This window comes from Schistocerca americana, chromosome X (assembly GCF_021461395.2).
Source record: "Schistocerca americana isolate TAMUIC-IGC-003095 chromosome X, iqSchAmer2.1, whole genome shotgun sequence".
NCBI classification, from domain to species: Eukaryota; Metazoa; Arthropoda; class Insecta; order Orthoptera; family Acrididae; genus Schistocerca; species Schistocerca americana.
The window spans coordinates 798958256-798972828 of record NC_060130.1 but is presented as its reverse complement, the minus strand read 5'-3'; the positions used below and the strand labels follow the sequence as shown (position 1 = coordinate 798972828).

Genomic DNA, 14573 nt, shown 5'->3' with positions numbered 1-14573 from the left:
CTGCAGTGCCATTATGTTTCAGAAATACGATGCTCACAATAAGCAGGAAATCCAGGTTCGAGTCTTAGTCTGGCCCAAATTTTCATTGTTGTAATTCCATTATACAGCTGATGGTTGTCCGTGTTCGCAACTGTGAATACATTTTATGAAGTCTTATTTGCTGTGTCACTGGTTTTACTCTATAACAAATGCCTACAACTGTAAATGTGCTGGCTATAGTTACATATAACACATGAACTATTTAGTGAACCAAATCTTCTATAAACCTGCTACAGTGTATTGTAAACCATAATCTGCCCGTTGTAAATATTAACATGTTTTGTCTGACACCTGTTACTCATTGTACAGTATCAAATCACATGGACCAAATCAATGAATATTTTTATCATTTGTTGCTTCTTGACATTTAAAAAATCTTATATGGTCCCATTTACCTCAGCCTCATAGCAAACCTGAAATGATATAATATTCATTAGTGACATACAAACACATTCTATAGATTTCCATACTGATCTTTTTAACTGGTTATGATTAATTATTTCAGTCATGATTTCAGTCATTGTTGAGAAGACTGAACACTGTTGTTTATTGTGTTTGAATTGTCTAACTATGTATTTTAGTTAAAATGACTTGAAACTGTATGCATTTAAACATTTGCAGTATTTAGCTAGAGGAGAGTTCCAGAAATTAAACTAAATATTTTGTATTATTTACTATTGTTGATCACTTGTTATTTGATACAAAGCACTAAATTTTTCACAGATGAACTTTAATTATTTCTCATATCACTGCCTTAAAAGTTTTGCTGTTTCTATTTTACAGCACACCTTGTCACAGTCAAATACCTTAGGATTGAAAGATACCATGAACGCTTTCCTGAAGCAGTGAATGCTAAAACTGTACTGAAGCCTTCCAACAATCAAAGATTGTCCTTGGGAGACTAGCATCATTACAAATTCTTATGGTACGTTTTGAGAGTAGCCAGTGTAAGGTAATTTGAAATATGCCCAATTCAGGCATTAGTTTTCCTAATTGTTGGCTTCTCATACATAAGTATTCTTACAGTAAATATCATTGTATAATACATACAGTCTTAGTCCCCTTGTACTGTTTTTAACCCACTACTTTATAGTGAAGGGAGGCATACATAGTTTTGTGTGTCCTTCTAAATATGAATGAAAATTACATATTTAATTTTTTGCTTGCTGCCTGAGATTCGTTAACAGTATTGTACTGTGATTATTATCTTAAACTTATTTAATATATTGTTGCAGTGTTAAGAGTTTTCATTTTTAATGTTATTTAAATAAGTTAAGGGTTAAAATAGTACTGACAAAATAAGATCTGGAATGGCAGTGGTAAATGATAGCTGGAAGCTGTCTAAAAATACACACATTATGTACTGTTCCAACAGAATGTGATAGTGACATCAGAAAGAGTGCTACATGGGAGCCAAGCGGAAAAGTGACATAGGAATATACACATAGAGGCTATAAAGTGGAAGACTTGTAAGCAGTTGAAACGATTCTCCTTATGGTACTCAAACCCAGACATCTGTCGTACACAGGCAATGCTCTCCTGTTGAGGCACCCAAGCATGCCTCCCAAATCAACTTAGATCATAAGTCCATCAATATCTAGTCCCTATTCATACTAAACTTAATTTTGTAGTCAGTTTTAACTTTTTACAAGTGTCCAATGTAATACATACACTGTCAAGAGTAAAACTGTCTCGTATCAGTTATAATGGTGGTGCGGTGAAGTCAAAACTCTCAGTTGAATCCATTATCATGGATCAATGGCTTGCGGGGCCAACAACTGTGGTCTGGGGATTAGTGCTGCTGTAGTGGTGAGTACATAACAAAGCCGTTGGTGGGGCAATGTGCTGTGGCAATGAACAATGTACCACGTGAAACTTCAGCCAGTAGCATCATTGTATCACATCTCTCTGTACTGTGCACTTTGGGGTGCATAAAGAATTTCTAGGGTTGATTTTCATGTTAGTGTAGCTATTGTTAGGGTATTAGCCACTATAATATTCATTGTGAGTAACATAAAGCAAACACAAAAACTAGTACGTTAAGAAGTGACAGCAATACTTATTTGTAGGGAGAATTTGAAACAGGAACATTGGCACCCAACCCAGAATTGCTAGTTAACAGGGCAGACAATGGCTGGAATATTTGATATTGGCCATATACAGAGCACACTGGAGACACTGTGAAGTATTCTTTGTCTCTCTCTACAGAATGTGTCACACAGGCGCCTTCTTAGTTTCCACACTACTGTAGCTGCTGACACAAAAGTCTTGAATTCATTTCTCAGTGTTTGCCTCATATTTTTCTGTGGTGGAAACTTCAGGCTGAATCCCCTCAGAATCCTAAAGCTAAGTGAGAATTTGTGTGAGCAAAATTCGTATACAAGCAACCAAAGTGGTGTCACAAATTGTAAGGCTTGCACCGGTCTGTTTAGTATGGCTGGTGAGCCTTTGTGAAGTTCTTGAAGGAATGGAGAGCAACCAGTGGCAAGATTAAATTTTACACTGATACATGCGGCATGCTTAGATAGTTCAGTAGGAACTATACAGACCGAGAAAAGCAGATGTCAGGGTTCAACCCATTGTCTGATGCATAGTTTTAACTTGTGATCAGCACGGTTTACATTCTGCAAAGAATAAAAGAATTTCATCTCAGATTAGCAAGTAATTCTGGACATTAGAGAGCTTGAATGAAAGGAAAATATATATAAAAATAATTGGGGGGGGGGGGGGGGGGGGGTTAAAGGAGAAAAGCTCTCAGTTGGAAACAAACTTTCACATTAAGGGTTTTTATTTTCTTAAAGCATTGTTATAGTTATTAATTCACTGCTTTGTTAGCTTGGCTGTGTAATTTATATGCAAGCCAATAAATACGAGAAAAGTTGGGTGCACAGACAGCACTGTTCCATCCTCTTTGCAAGCCTTCATATTTAATTTAGTGATCTTATTAATAATCATTACTACATCGATAGTTTTTGGACAGTTATACTATGTTGCAATATTATTCAGGCTACTTACATTAAATGATTAACCACATAATATACACACACCTACAAAGCTATACCATGTTGTTAGATTACTGTATTAATGCACATTTCAGAACTGAGAAATTTTACTTTATGGGAAGAATGTAACATGATATTGCTCTCTCCAAAGTGAAATTTGGCCACAGCATTTGTAAAAGGAAGCCATGGACAGTGTCCGATTGAGACCAATAGTGATTTAGCTGCCCCAATTGAGATATGTTGTTTGCATATCCAAAATTTTGGAACAGGTATAGAAGAAACATGCCAAAACATTGTAAGAGAGAGTCACAGGATTAAAAAAATAAGCAGAAGTGGATATATTGTTGGACATTTGCGTACCACCACCACCAATTTTCCACAATAACATAGACAATCCACATTCCAGAACATGGAACAGAAATACTCACACAAACTGAATTACATAAGAACAATAAATTAGCCAACCCTGGAGACATCATAGTAATACTGTAGAACACCACCTCTGGCCTTGATAATGGCCTTAATTTTGTAAGCAACAGAGCCCACTACGAGGGGCATTTGAAAAGTCCAAGAGATGGCACCATCGGCATGTATCGAGGCCATGTTTAGTTAGTAGCATCTTTGGAAGGAACGCACACCAAGTTTCAGCCATATTGGTCTATTTCTTTATGTTTGGGATTCATGTGAATCAAGGAAGTCGAGTGATTGTCAAAAAATGGACGAAAAAGAATTTCATGTGGTAATTAAACATTACTTTATGAAAGACAAAACGCCTCAGGAGACTAAAGAGAATCTTGATAAACATTACGGTGACTCTGCACCTTCGACTAGAACAGTTTATGAGTGGTTTCAAAATTTTCAGAGTGGCTATATGGGCACAAGTGATGCTGAACGCCCTGTGGAGGTTACGACTCCAGAAATCATTGATAAAATCCATGATATGCTGATGAATGACAGAAGAGTTAAAGTGCATGGTAATCTTGAAAGAATGGGTACATAATATTTTGCATAAACATTTGGACATGAGAAAGCTATCATCAAGATGGGTTCCGCGATTGCTCACGCTTGACCAAAAACAGAAGTGTGTGAAGTGTTGCTGGGATGGTTTGCAGCCGTTCAGGAAGAATCCGCAGGACTTTGGTCATCGTTTTGTCACTGTGGATGAAACATGGATACATTATTATACCCCTGAGACTAAACAACAGTCTAAACAATGCGTTACCAAGGGCAAATCTGCACCAAAAAAGACGAAGACCAGTCCTTCGGCCGGAAAGGTTATGGCGATTGTATTTTGGGATTCACAAGGGATAATCCTCATTGACTATCTGGAAAAGGGTGAAACTATTACAGGTACATATTATTCATTGTTATTGGACCGTTTGAAAACCTAGCTGCAAGAAAAACGCCGGTGATTGGATCGCAAAAAAGTCCTTTTCCATCACGACAGTGTACCAACACACACCTCAGCAGTTGTGGTCGCAAAATTAATGGAAATAGGATTCCAGCTCATTTCACATCCCCCCTATTCTCCAGACTTGGCTCCCTTGGACTACTATTTGTTCCCCAATTTCAAGAAATGGCTGGCGGGACAAAGATTTTATTCAAACAAGGAGGTGACTGCAGCAACTAATACATATTTTGCAGACTTGGACAATTCCTATTATTTGGAAGGGATCAACAAATTAGAACAGCGTTGGATGAAGTGTATAAGTCTAAAAGGAGACTATGTCGAAAAATAAAAAAAAGGTTTACCTCAAACACGTAAGTAGTTTTTATTTTTGCATGGACTTTTCAAACGCCCCTCGTATTCTTACACTGGGTACATGGCTAAAAAGTTGTACACTGTGCCATGTACACACATTGGACAGTCCATGTTGATACTCTAATAAATTAGGCAACTTCCTTCATGGTGTAGACTTGGGTGTGTCCAAACACTCCTTTCTGCTACTCTGTCACATCTTCATGTCCACCTCTCTTACTGTATTGATTCCATACACCCAAGTGATATGTGCATACCACTTCACTGCCATGCATTAAGTCATCTGTGGAGGGTTATATGCTTGCCTGGTACCTGTTCCACACCATCTGCATTGCTCCAAAATGGCCTACGTATCATAGTAAGGGAAAGATTGAAATTTGGTTGTGTGAGATTACCTGTGTGGTTTCGTATAGAATCCCCTTCTACTCTTATCACATGAATGGTGCACAGGTACAGAAAAAAATTGTTTTCAATGTTATCTTTCACCAAATTCTATGTTACTTTTCATCAAATTTAGTGTCACCTTTTGCCACATTTGGTCCTTTTCTCCTCCAAATTAGTTAATACATATTTTTGCCAAATTCATTATTATTTACTTGCAAATTCGGAGGTTTTTTGGCACATGTGGTATCATTTTCTGCCAAAGTCAGTGTTGTTTTTGCTAAATTTATTAGTATTTATTTGAAATATTCAAAGTCTTTTGCCAAATTTTTTGTTGTTTTTTGCCAGATGTTGTGTTGCTTTTCGCCAGATTTGTTGTTGTGTTCTGCTGGGTTCAGTGCCGGGTTCGGTGCCATGTTGTGCCCTGTTCTGTCGGGTTCGGTGCCCTGTTCTGCTGGGTTTGGTGCTGTTTTTCGCCGAATTCAGTGTTAGTTTTTCACCAAATTCAGCGTTGTTTACATTGCCAATTTTGGTCATTTTTTGTCCATTTTGCTGTTGTTTTTAGCCAGACTTGTTTTTTTTCTTCTCTCTCTCTCTCTCTCTCTCTCTCTCTCTCTCTCTCTCTCTCTCTCTCTCTCTCTCTCTTGCAGAATTCCACATTATTTTTGCTAATTTCAGTGCTATTTTGGTCATCACATCAAAGTTGGGAAGTGAACTGTCAATTTAACAATTTAAAATTATGCACAAACCTAAAAATGCAGTTTCAACATTCAATAATGGTTAGTTACATATATCAGTAAACTGCTATCTTCAGATTTAGAACATTTTAACGATGCAAAATTACAAATTTCATGCTATCTCGTACAAATCGCCAGTTTCGTGATATGTGACTGAAAACCACTGATTTTGTGTTATTTTTTGCATTATCATGTTTGCTAAATTCTACTGTCCTTAGTGATGCAGCATTGCGTGGACTCGACAAGTCACTAAAAGTGTTGAGGAACCGTGCTGGAACATGACCGCTGTATTGCCACCTGCTACTAGCAGATACTAGTCAGAGCTGGGTGCTAGGTGCTCACATCTTGTGCAATATCACTGAAACTAGATGACCTGGTACACAATTCATTTTCACTCATGTCCATGAAGATTTCTTCAAATGATTCTTCCTCCGGCCAGAGGACGCACCAAAGGTGGTGCTTGTGGCGTACCAGTGCCAGTGTGCGACATTTTACTTAATTGCATTTTCACTTTAGGCAACAGGGTAGCAGTGTGATCATTTAGCCACATGTATTAAGAAATAACTTTTAGTAATTTTTCAGTTAGTTCTAATTTTGTTTGGTATTTTATGTCATGACAACAGGAGAGTTGGTGTGGCACGACTCTGTGGATTGCTGTTTTGTTTCCAGTTCGATATGATGAATGCATTTTTCATCACCTGGGACGATGTTCAATTAAAAATTGTCACGATCAACCTCGAATGTGCAAAGAATTCTACACAGATTGTCCTTCGTTGCATTGTTTGTGCCAGGCAATCTTTCAAGTCTCTTATGTGTGTCCAAGAAGATAGCTTAAGATGAAAGTATTTGTTTGATCCACCACGCATTTACTTCATATCATGCAATGTTACTGATAACCATGTTTTTAAGTGTCCCGAAAACAATGTCACCACCAAACCATTCTGATTCCATCCCTGAATTGAGGTGTGGTGGTGTATGGTCTTGCTTGAAGTTGCAAATCATCTGCAGTCTACTGTAGGTGGATAGATGGACGTATGTGGTCTGACAGTAGGTTCCTTCATCATTTGCCAATGAGCAGTGGGAGATGATAGCAGCCACATCAGAGTCCCATCCCATCCCACATGGTCGTTCTCAACACAGTAATAACTCCACCACCTGCTTGAATGTTGCTCAGCTGGAAAGTGGCAAGTGGGCTGCTTGTCTTATGTGTGTTTGATGTGCGAATACTAAATCTCATCGGTCTAGGAAACCTTTTTCAATGCTTCAAAACATCTAACAACAGCATTCTTACAACCTTGGTAATAAGTTACCTGTGACATGAAGTGAGCAAAGATCAAAATTACATAATGACTTCTATAGAATTGTGATGGTTCTGGATGGCTTAGTACAGATTGCTATTGTTCAGCATTGACTTGGCCAGTTATTTTCTGCACTTGGTCAATGTATGTGCTTTTACAGTTCACAGTAGCCAATAATGATCTGTGTCATCAAGATGTAGCCCACAGTAGTTGACTCTTGACAGTGGAAGTTACTTACGATGGACGTTGGATAAGTAATGCACAACATTTTTTTTTAAGCAGGTTGATTTCGTTCAGGATTCCAGTACACTATATTTTTACCCACACTTTTTGCTACAAAACACTGTTTTCAATATAATCTCCATTCAATGTGACGGCCTTACGTCACCATACTGTGAGGGCCTGTGTTCCTGCATGGCACCACTCCACTGGTTGGAGCGTACCTTGCCATCATCCAGATACAGCTTTCTGAGGATGCATCCTTCATTAGGCCAAACAGTTGGAAGTTGGAAGTTGGAAGGTGCGAGATGCGGGCTGTAGGGTGGATGAGGAAGAACAGTCCATGAAGTTTTGTGAGCTCCTCTTGGGTGTGGAGACTTGGGAGAGTCCTTACATTTTCGTGGAGAAGTAGAAGTTTAATTTTATCCATATTTTGCAGTTTAAAATGTAACTGTATTCAAAACATTGGAGGTATGAATTAAACAATGCCTTCAGTCACAACTGTTTTGTGTTTTATTAACTACATGATGCATTTCGGACCCTGTGGGTCCATCATCAGGTGTAATTTGTCTTAATGCATGTTTTATTTCTTCTCCTGAATGAAGTGAAATGCATATTCCTGTCAAGAAAGGTTTAATGTTAGGTTATGAATTTCGTAAACCGAACGCAGAAAATACGTGCAAAATAGTGGAAAATGAACAGCGTAAACTTACCCCATAATCCAAGGAAAGCATTTTCAACGTTTTAGTACCGGCAAACAATCTTTTCTCTGTCGTTTTAGTACATGTCACTTCAATCAGGATGTAAATTTGCTCACACATGTTTATAAACATTTCACAGATGTTTTTGTACTTGGTGTTGTCAAAGATGAATTTATTCGTAGTGCTAAAAATATAACTATCAACAATTGACATGTGCAAGAAATAACTTTAGAATAGGTCTTTAAAATTACTGAAATAACTATAGCTTGTGAAATCTGTTTGTTCATTTAACATAGATTCTGGTTTTTTTTTATTTTGTGGAGGTATATCTCCAGTTGTTCTAACAGACTTAGGGACTTACCATTGGGTTTGTTATGTAGTATTACCAAATTGTTTTCTACACTGTTGATGACATGTTTCATTTCCAACATGTGTTATGCAATGACTGATTTTTTGAAATTCTTGAGCCTGAAAACATGTACATGTTCTTGAAAATGGGTCCTGAAGTTTCTACCTGTTTTCCCTACGTAGTAGGCAGGACAACTGGGGCATGATACTTTGTACACTCTGCTGTTGTTGTATGTTTGTGTATTTGATTTTACATTATGGATGAGTAGGTTTCCTAACTTATTATTGGTTGAGAATGCAACTGTTACTTTTTTTCTGAAAAAGTTGGCAATTTTTTGTTATATGCGGCCCAAGTATGGGATACTGGTGAATATTTTCTCTTCTTTCACAGTGTGTCCATTCGTTGTCTTGCTTTTGTGTATTTGTCTGCTTAAATTGTCAATTGTTTTGACTGTGTAGCCATTGCTTATGGCAATGCTCTTTATTGTATCTATCGCATTCTTGACAGTGTTTTCTTTTAAATTAAGGGAGTGTACTCTGTGTAGCATGGATCTAAATGCAGCATGTTTCTGTGTGGTGGGATGGTATGAAGAGTTGGCCAGTGTTATGTCTGTGTATGTGCATTTTCTGTGTATGCTGAATTTGTGTTTTTGTTGGTGGTTGGTGATTTTAAGATCCAGGAAGTTTATGCTCTTGTTGTCATCATGCTCTATATGGCAGACATATTTCTCAATCATCTGGAAAGTAAGTTCTTTAATGAAGACAATAGACTCAAAAGTAAAGTAGTATATTACTGGAGATACGTTGATGACACCTTGCTGCTATTTGATGGAACAAAAGATGAGCTCAAAGAACTGCTAGCAGATTTCAATTCTTTCCACTAAAACATGAAATTCACAATAGAGCATGAGGACAACAAGAGCATAAACTTCCTGAACCTTAAAATCACCAACCACCAACAAAAACACAATTTCAGCATACACAGAAAATGCACATGCACATACACAGACAAAACACTGGACAACTCATTATGCCATCCCACTACACAGAAACATGCTGCATTTAGGTCCGTGCTACCCAGAGTACACTCCCTTGATTCAGAAGAAAACACTGTCAAGAATGAGATAGATACAGTAAAGAGCATTGCCATAAGCAATTGCTACACACCTTTGAGTAACCCAGCTGGTGGATGAGTGTGTCAACACTACCAACAGAGACTTCAGGATGAGCTGTAAGGTGTTTGATTGTGATCCATTGCTCACCTCGAATGAGAGTGACCATTGATTGCAACATTGCAGGAGCCACAACTGTGTGTGGCCAGCCAGCACACAGGAGATTAGACAGATTCGCACAACCTTGTTGCAGTGATGACAGACGCCTCGCCCAATGACTCGCCACACATTTCTTCACTCCCAGGTCTCCATAGACACCCTTCAAGCACCTACGAATATCTGCGATGCTCTGGTTTTCCTCTAAAAGAAACTCGGTGACAGCTATCTGCTAGGCATGCACCTCAATTACAGATACCATTTTGTAGGGTACATATAGTGCCACAACCTATCGGAACTTCATGAAACTAGAGGGTCTGAAGTATGAATACTCCACAATGCCCCCACAACAAATTCTGTCTCTTTTTTCAGCAGGAATTGACCGAGAAGGGACAAACAGTGTTGCATTACTTATTGAATGCCCCACGTATTAATCAAGGTACCCACAGTAGTGGGATTAACACTCTGAATTAGTTTGTTAACTATTTTTGACTTACCGTAGCAAATTATATATGAGAGTACTGGTTTAAGTCTCCAGAGATATAAACAAAGTAACTTTTTACTGAAGGAAACCTATGCACAACTGTATTGTCTGTGCTGAAAGTCCAAAAAGGCTGTATTCTTGTGAAGAAAGCTCTGTTATGCAACTAGTTTTGTGTTACACCTGATCCTCCCTCCCCCCCCCCCCCCCCCCCTTCCTGGTTCTTCACTCTTAACAGTTTCTACTCTAGTCTTCCACATTCATCTCTTAGTTTCTCTCAATATTTCTTTGCTGTGGATAAAAAAATTCTCATTTAACTTGCCCCATAAAATTTGGATAAAATCCCAAGCTTTCAATGACTGTCGTCATCACCGTTGTCAGGGACTAACTTGGACTGTTATGGAACTGGCAAGACTCCCACTTCTGTGCTTAGATTTCAAACATACTCTTATGTTTATTCATCAGACTTAACTCAGCCAACACAGATTTTTTTTAAATTTCTGTACTTGAGATCGCGCTGATGTTCAGCTTGGTGATCAGCTGCCTCATGTAACTGCTGCCATGCTGAAAAGGAATATTTTAAATTCCTGGTACTCTCTGGCTGAGTTTATCTATAACTGGACACAAATTTTCTTTAATTTTTGTGGGTGTCTAGAAGGCAGGTCTGAGTTCAGGTGTGTTTAAGGCTCTGCCAATCTTACTTGTTGTTGCACCTCAGAATGGAAGTGGGCAGAGTTAACCTAATGTCATGGACTCAATGCCTATTCCTTCTTAACATAGTTGTCAGATGATTAAGCCCAGAAGTATCCTGGCTCTGTGTATTAGGCCGTTCAGCATAGCTACCTTCTGTGCTAGTTGTTGAAAGTTATGCCCATTGTGATAATGGTCTGTGTGCATCAGTTTTTGATACAATGTGTCCTCCATCTGCTTTCTGTACAACCAGCATATCTATGACAGACAGCTTCCCACCCTTATCTGTATCTGCTGTAAATCCTATATTTGAATGTTTACTGCTTTTATGCTCACTGAACTGCTGCAGTGCCTCTTTGCCATGCAGCCAAATTAAAACTGTATCACCTGTATGTCTGAAAAATAAGAATGGATGGATGGAGGGGGGCCAGTGTTCAACACATTTTTTGAAACCCCGATGAAAAAATTTACTGTGGTCAATGACTATGTCGAACTCATGACTTTTCTTTCAGCCTCAAAATGGTCTCTCTGTGTACAAAGGTAGCAGTAGAAAAAAAACATAGTTACAGGCTGATCATTTCTCCACTGAAATTGTAAGATTATTTCAACACACCTTGATAACCATCGCGCTCTCTCTCTCTCTCTCTCTCTCTCTCTCTCTCTCTCTCTCTCTCTCTTTCTTTTGGAGGGAGGGGGGCTTTCAAAGAAAGAGCATTGAACACTACCTCATCCATCTATACTGCTTATTCATTTATGTTGGCACTGCGTGTTTGTTATACACACATCAGCTTTTCAGTTTATTCTTGGCCCAGGTATGATCCACGTTATACGTTATCTTTACTACAGCCATTATATTGTTTGTAATAGTAATGATAATATTCATATACGATCAAACATGTCTCATAAAAGTTTCCCATACATTTGTAAGGAGTGTCAGTTAATTTATGAGATTCAAAAGTGTAGTTTTTTTTTCCTCTTTGCAGGTTGTGTTGCTGGACGAGTGCCATAGAGTGGTGGTACTGTGCGTTTGTTGAGCTGAGTGATTTCCCAATAACCACATATCCTTGTAATTAAAGACAAGTGTTTATTATTAGTCTTCATGTTGGTATTTTAGAGATTCCAACACATGCCTGATAAATATGGTTACAGTGATATAGTAAGGTTTACTGCAGCACTTGTGATTTTTAAATAACTTCTTTTGTGGGAGCTGCAGAAGTTCTGTTGCTGCAAAATTTGTAGCATGTACCTGAATGATGTTTTCCTTGTACCTGTGTATACTTGAGCCACAGCACTGGAATATAATTTTTTGAGTGATTAGGGTATACTAATTTTGTGTTCAAAGATGTGTATTTGGCTTTTGATTGTATGTATGCCTCCTGTATCTCTGTTTCCATAAGTTGAAATGTGATAATGCTAACACTGTTAAAGAAATTTTGACACTATATGAAAGAGCGCTATTTTTTATATGTGGTGTACTTTAACAATTTTATTACATCTAAAATAAGAGATCTGAACTGTTCTTATTCATGAAAAGCATTTACCACCTCAGCCACCACCTTCCTTAAAATCCCATTGTGCTGCAGAAAATTTGTCAAGGTTATGAAATTTCATTGATGTTTTACTTTATCAAAATAAATATTTTGTTCATAGTTGAGGAAAGATGGAAAGTAGAAATGTATACTCTCTCAAGTAAGGAAAAGCAAGTAACTTGAACACAAACTACTGAAAAATTAGCTAGACTGTAAACCTGTATCCATCAGTTACATGTTTCATTTCTTGAACATAATGCTTGTATCTGAAAGATTGAATTCAGGCTTTGTGGTGTGTTGTAGCATATGATTGACCTTATCATTCTCGTTATTAAATGTTTCTTACCTCCTGGAATCTTCATCACATGATACTGCACACACATTCAATTCCCAACCCACCTCGTGCTGTGTTTCACTTCCCTGGATATCTGTTATGTGACCACTCAGCCAGATACTCCGGTTGTGACTTCCTACTTCCTTGTAATCTAAATACTTTGGGTTAGATTCACAAACATGCAGTCAAAACCTCAATACCTGCCCACATGAAATGTTGCAAGTACATTCTCATGCTGGAATGTGATGTGTGTGCTCTTTTCTTTAATTTTATCAATGTCTGATGAACATTAAACAGCATCCAAAAAATATGAATGCGAGGAATGCGTTTGCAGAGCCCTATTTAAAATGCCTGTCGTAATCTTTGATTCCTACATTAAATTTCTAGATTTTGTGTATCTGATCAGTTCTTGAGAGAATTTTGCACTTTGAGTAATACAAGCAGATCTTTTCTGGCGCTACTTTAAATCAAAAACTTTTGATTCAGCCCTCAAGGCCTTGGCATTTGTTTGCTGGGTATAGACTTGGTGACCCTGGGGCTACTGACCTGCGGACTAGTAAGTGCCACCAGTCCTCTGTCACAGTAAGCTCTGGATGTACTTAAACCACTACACATTGCAGTGGTGCAATCTTCCACAGGGAATGGGGATCATGGCTTTGACTACCTCCATTAAAAAAAACCTCTCAGTCTCAAGGTGTGTTGCGTGCCGATGAGATGCATGGCTGTTTAGGTGGAACAGTCATTACTAGGCAGTCTCAGAGGAGACTGCCACACCTCAATTGTATAACACTTACTCAGGCAAGAGGGGCTCTGTCTGAGTGGACCATTATTTCCCTAGCTACTCATGGGACTGCCAACGGCCTTGCCACAGTGGTAACACCGGTTCCCGTCAGATCATCGAAGTTAAGTGCTGTTGGGCTGGGCTAGCACTTGGATGGGTGACCATCTGGTCTGCCGAACACTGTTGGCAAGTGGGGTGCACTCAGCCCTTATGAGGTAAACTGAGGAGCTACTTGATTGAGAAGTAGTGGCTCCTGTCTCGGAAACTGACATACGGCTGGGAGAGCGGTGTGCTGACCACATGCCCCTCCATATCCGCATCCAGTGACGCCTGTGAGCTGAGGATGACACTGCACCCAGTCAGTACTGTTTGGCCTTCATGGCCTGTTCGGGAGGAGAGACTTCTGGGATTGAGATGGAATTCTTCAACTCCCAGTGGAATGGATGTTTCACAGGTGGGTATTTTGACTGTGCGCCCGTGCAATCAGCCACCACAGTGTTTTTATGTGGCCCCAGTGGCTGCCAGGCAAAGAGCAAAGCAAGTGTGCCACCATCACCTACAGTCAGTGCCACAGCCGACAAGTATGAACATTTTGGGCAGCTGCCAGTGGGGCCTCATCCACTTGTATCTTCTCCATACTATGCAAACATTCTGGAGTCAGACCAGCTCGATGCCAGTGGGCATTCAGTTGTCAGCAATAGGACTGTATACTTGGACAGTTAATAGTTGTGTTAATGTTTCTCTAAGCTTGTCATTATTCAGCTTGCATTGTATATACTGACTGTCGATAAAGTGTGTAGGGATTTTTCAGAGTTCTTGAGTTAGTAGTAACAGAATGCGTGCTACCAGTCAGAATGTGTTTTCAGTAGTTAAAAGCAAATAGGACAACTTTGAGAAAGTTTCCCATTTCTATATTCGAACGTGTTTAGAGGGCATTACTGGCACTTTAAAATCTGTCAAGCTATTGTGTAATGGGTCTCTGTTGGTAGAAATTTCTAGTTCCCAA

At 38.9% G+C, this 14573-nt stretch overlaps 1 protein-coding gene and 1 pseudogene across 4 annotated transcripts in view; both read left to right on the top strand.

Annotated features, from left to right (window-relative positions):
- Window positions 1-12237, top strand: part of LOC124555648 (inner nuclear membrane protein Man1) — a 337416-nt gene extending 325179 nt beyond the window's left edge. For 2 of the 4 annotated variants that reach the window (XM_047129632.1, XM_047129631.1), the window contains exons 11-12: window positions 823-964; window positions 11907-12237. In XM_047129632.1, the coding sequence (XP_046985588.1) occupies window positions 823-944 (122 nt within the window). In that variant the 3' untranslated portion in view covers window positions 945-964; window positions 11907-12237. Of the gene's footprint in view, window positions 1-822; window positions 965-11906 lie in introns of those variants that run through there. The other 2 variants (XR_006968574.1, XR_006968575.1) reach the window with 2 other exon arrangements.
- A 1401-nt stretch (window positions 12238-13638) lies between these two features.
- LOC124557538 lies at window positions 13639-13756 on the top strand (annotated as a pseudogene).
- Window positions 13757-14573: the final 817 nt, after the last annotated feature.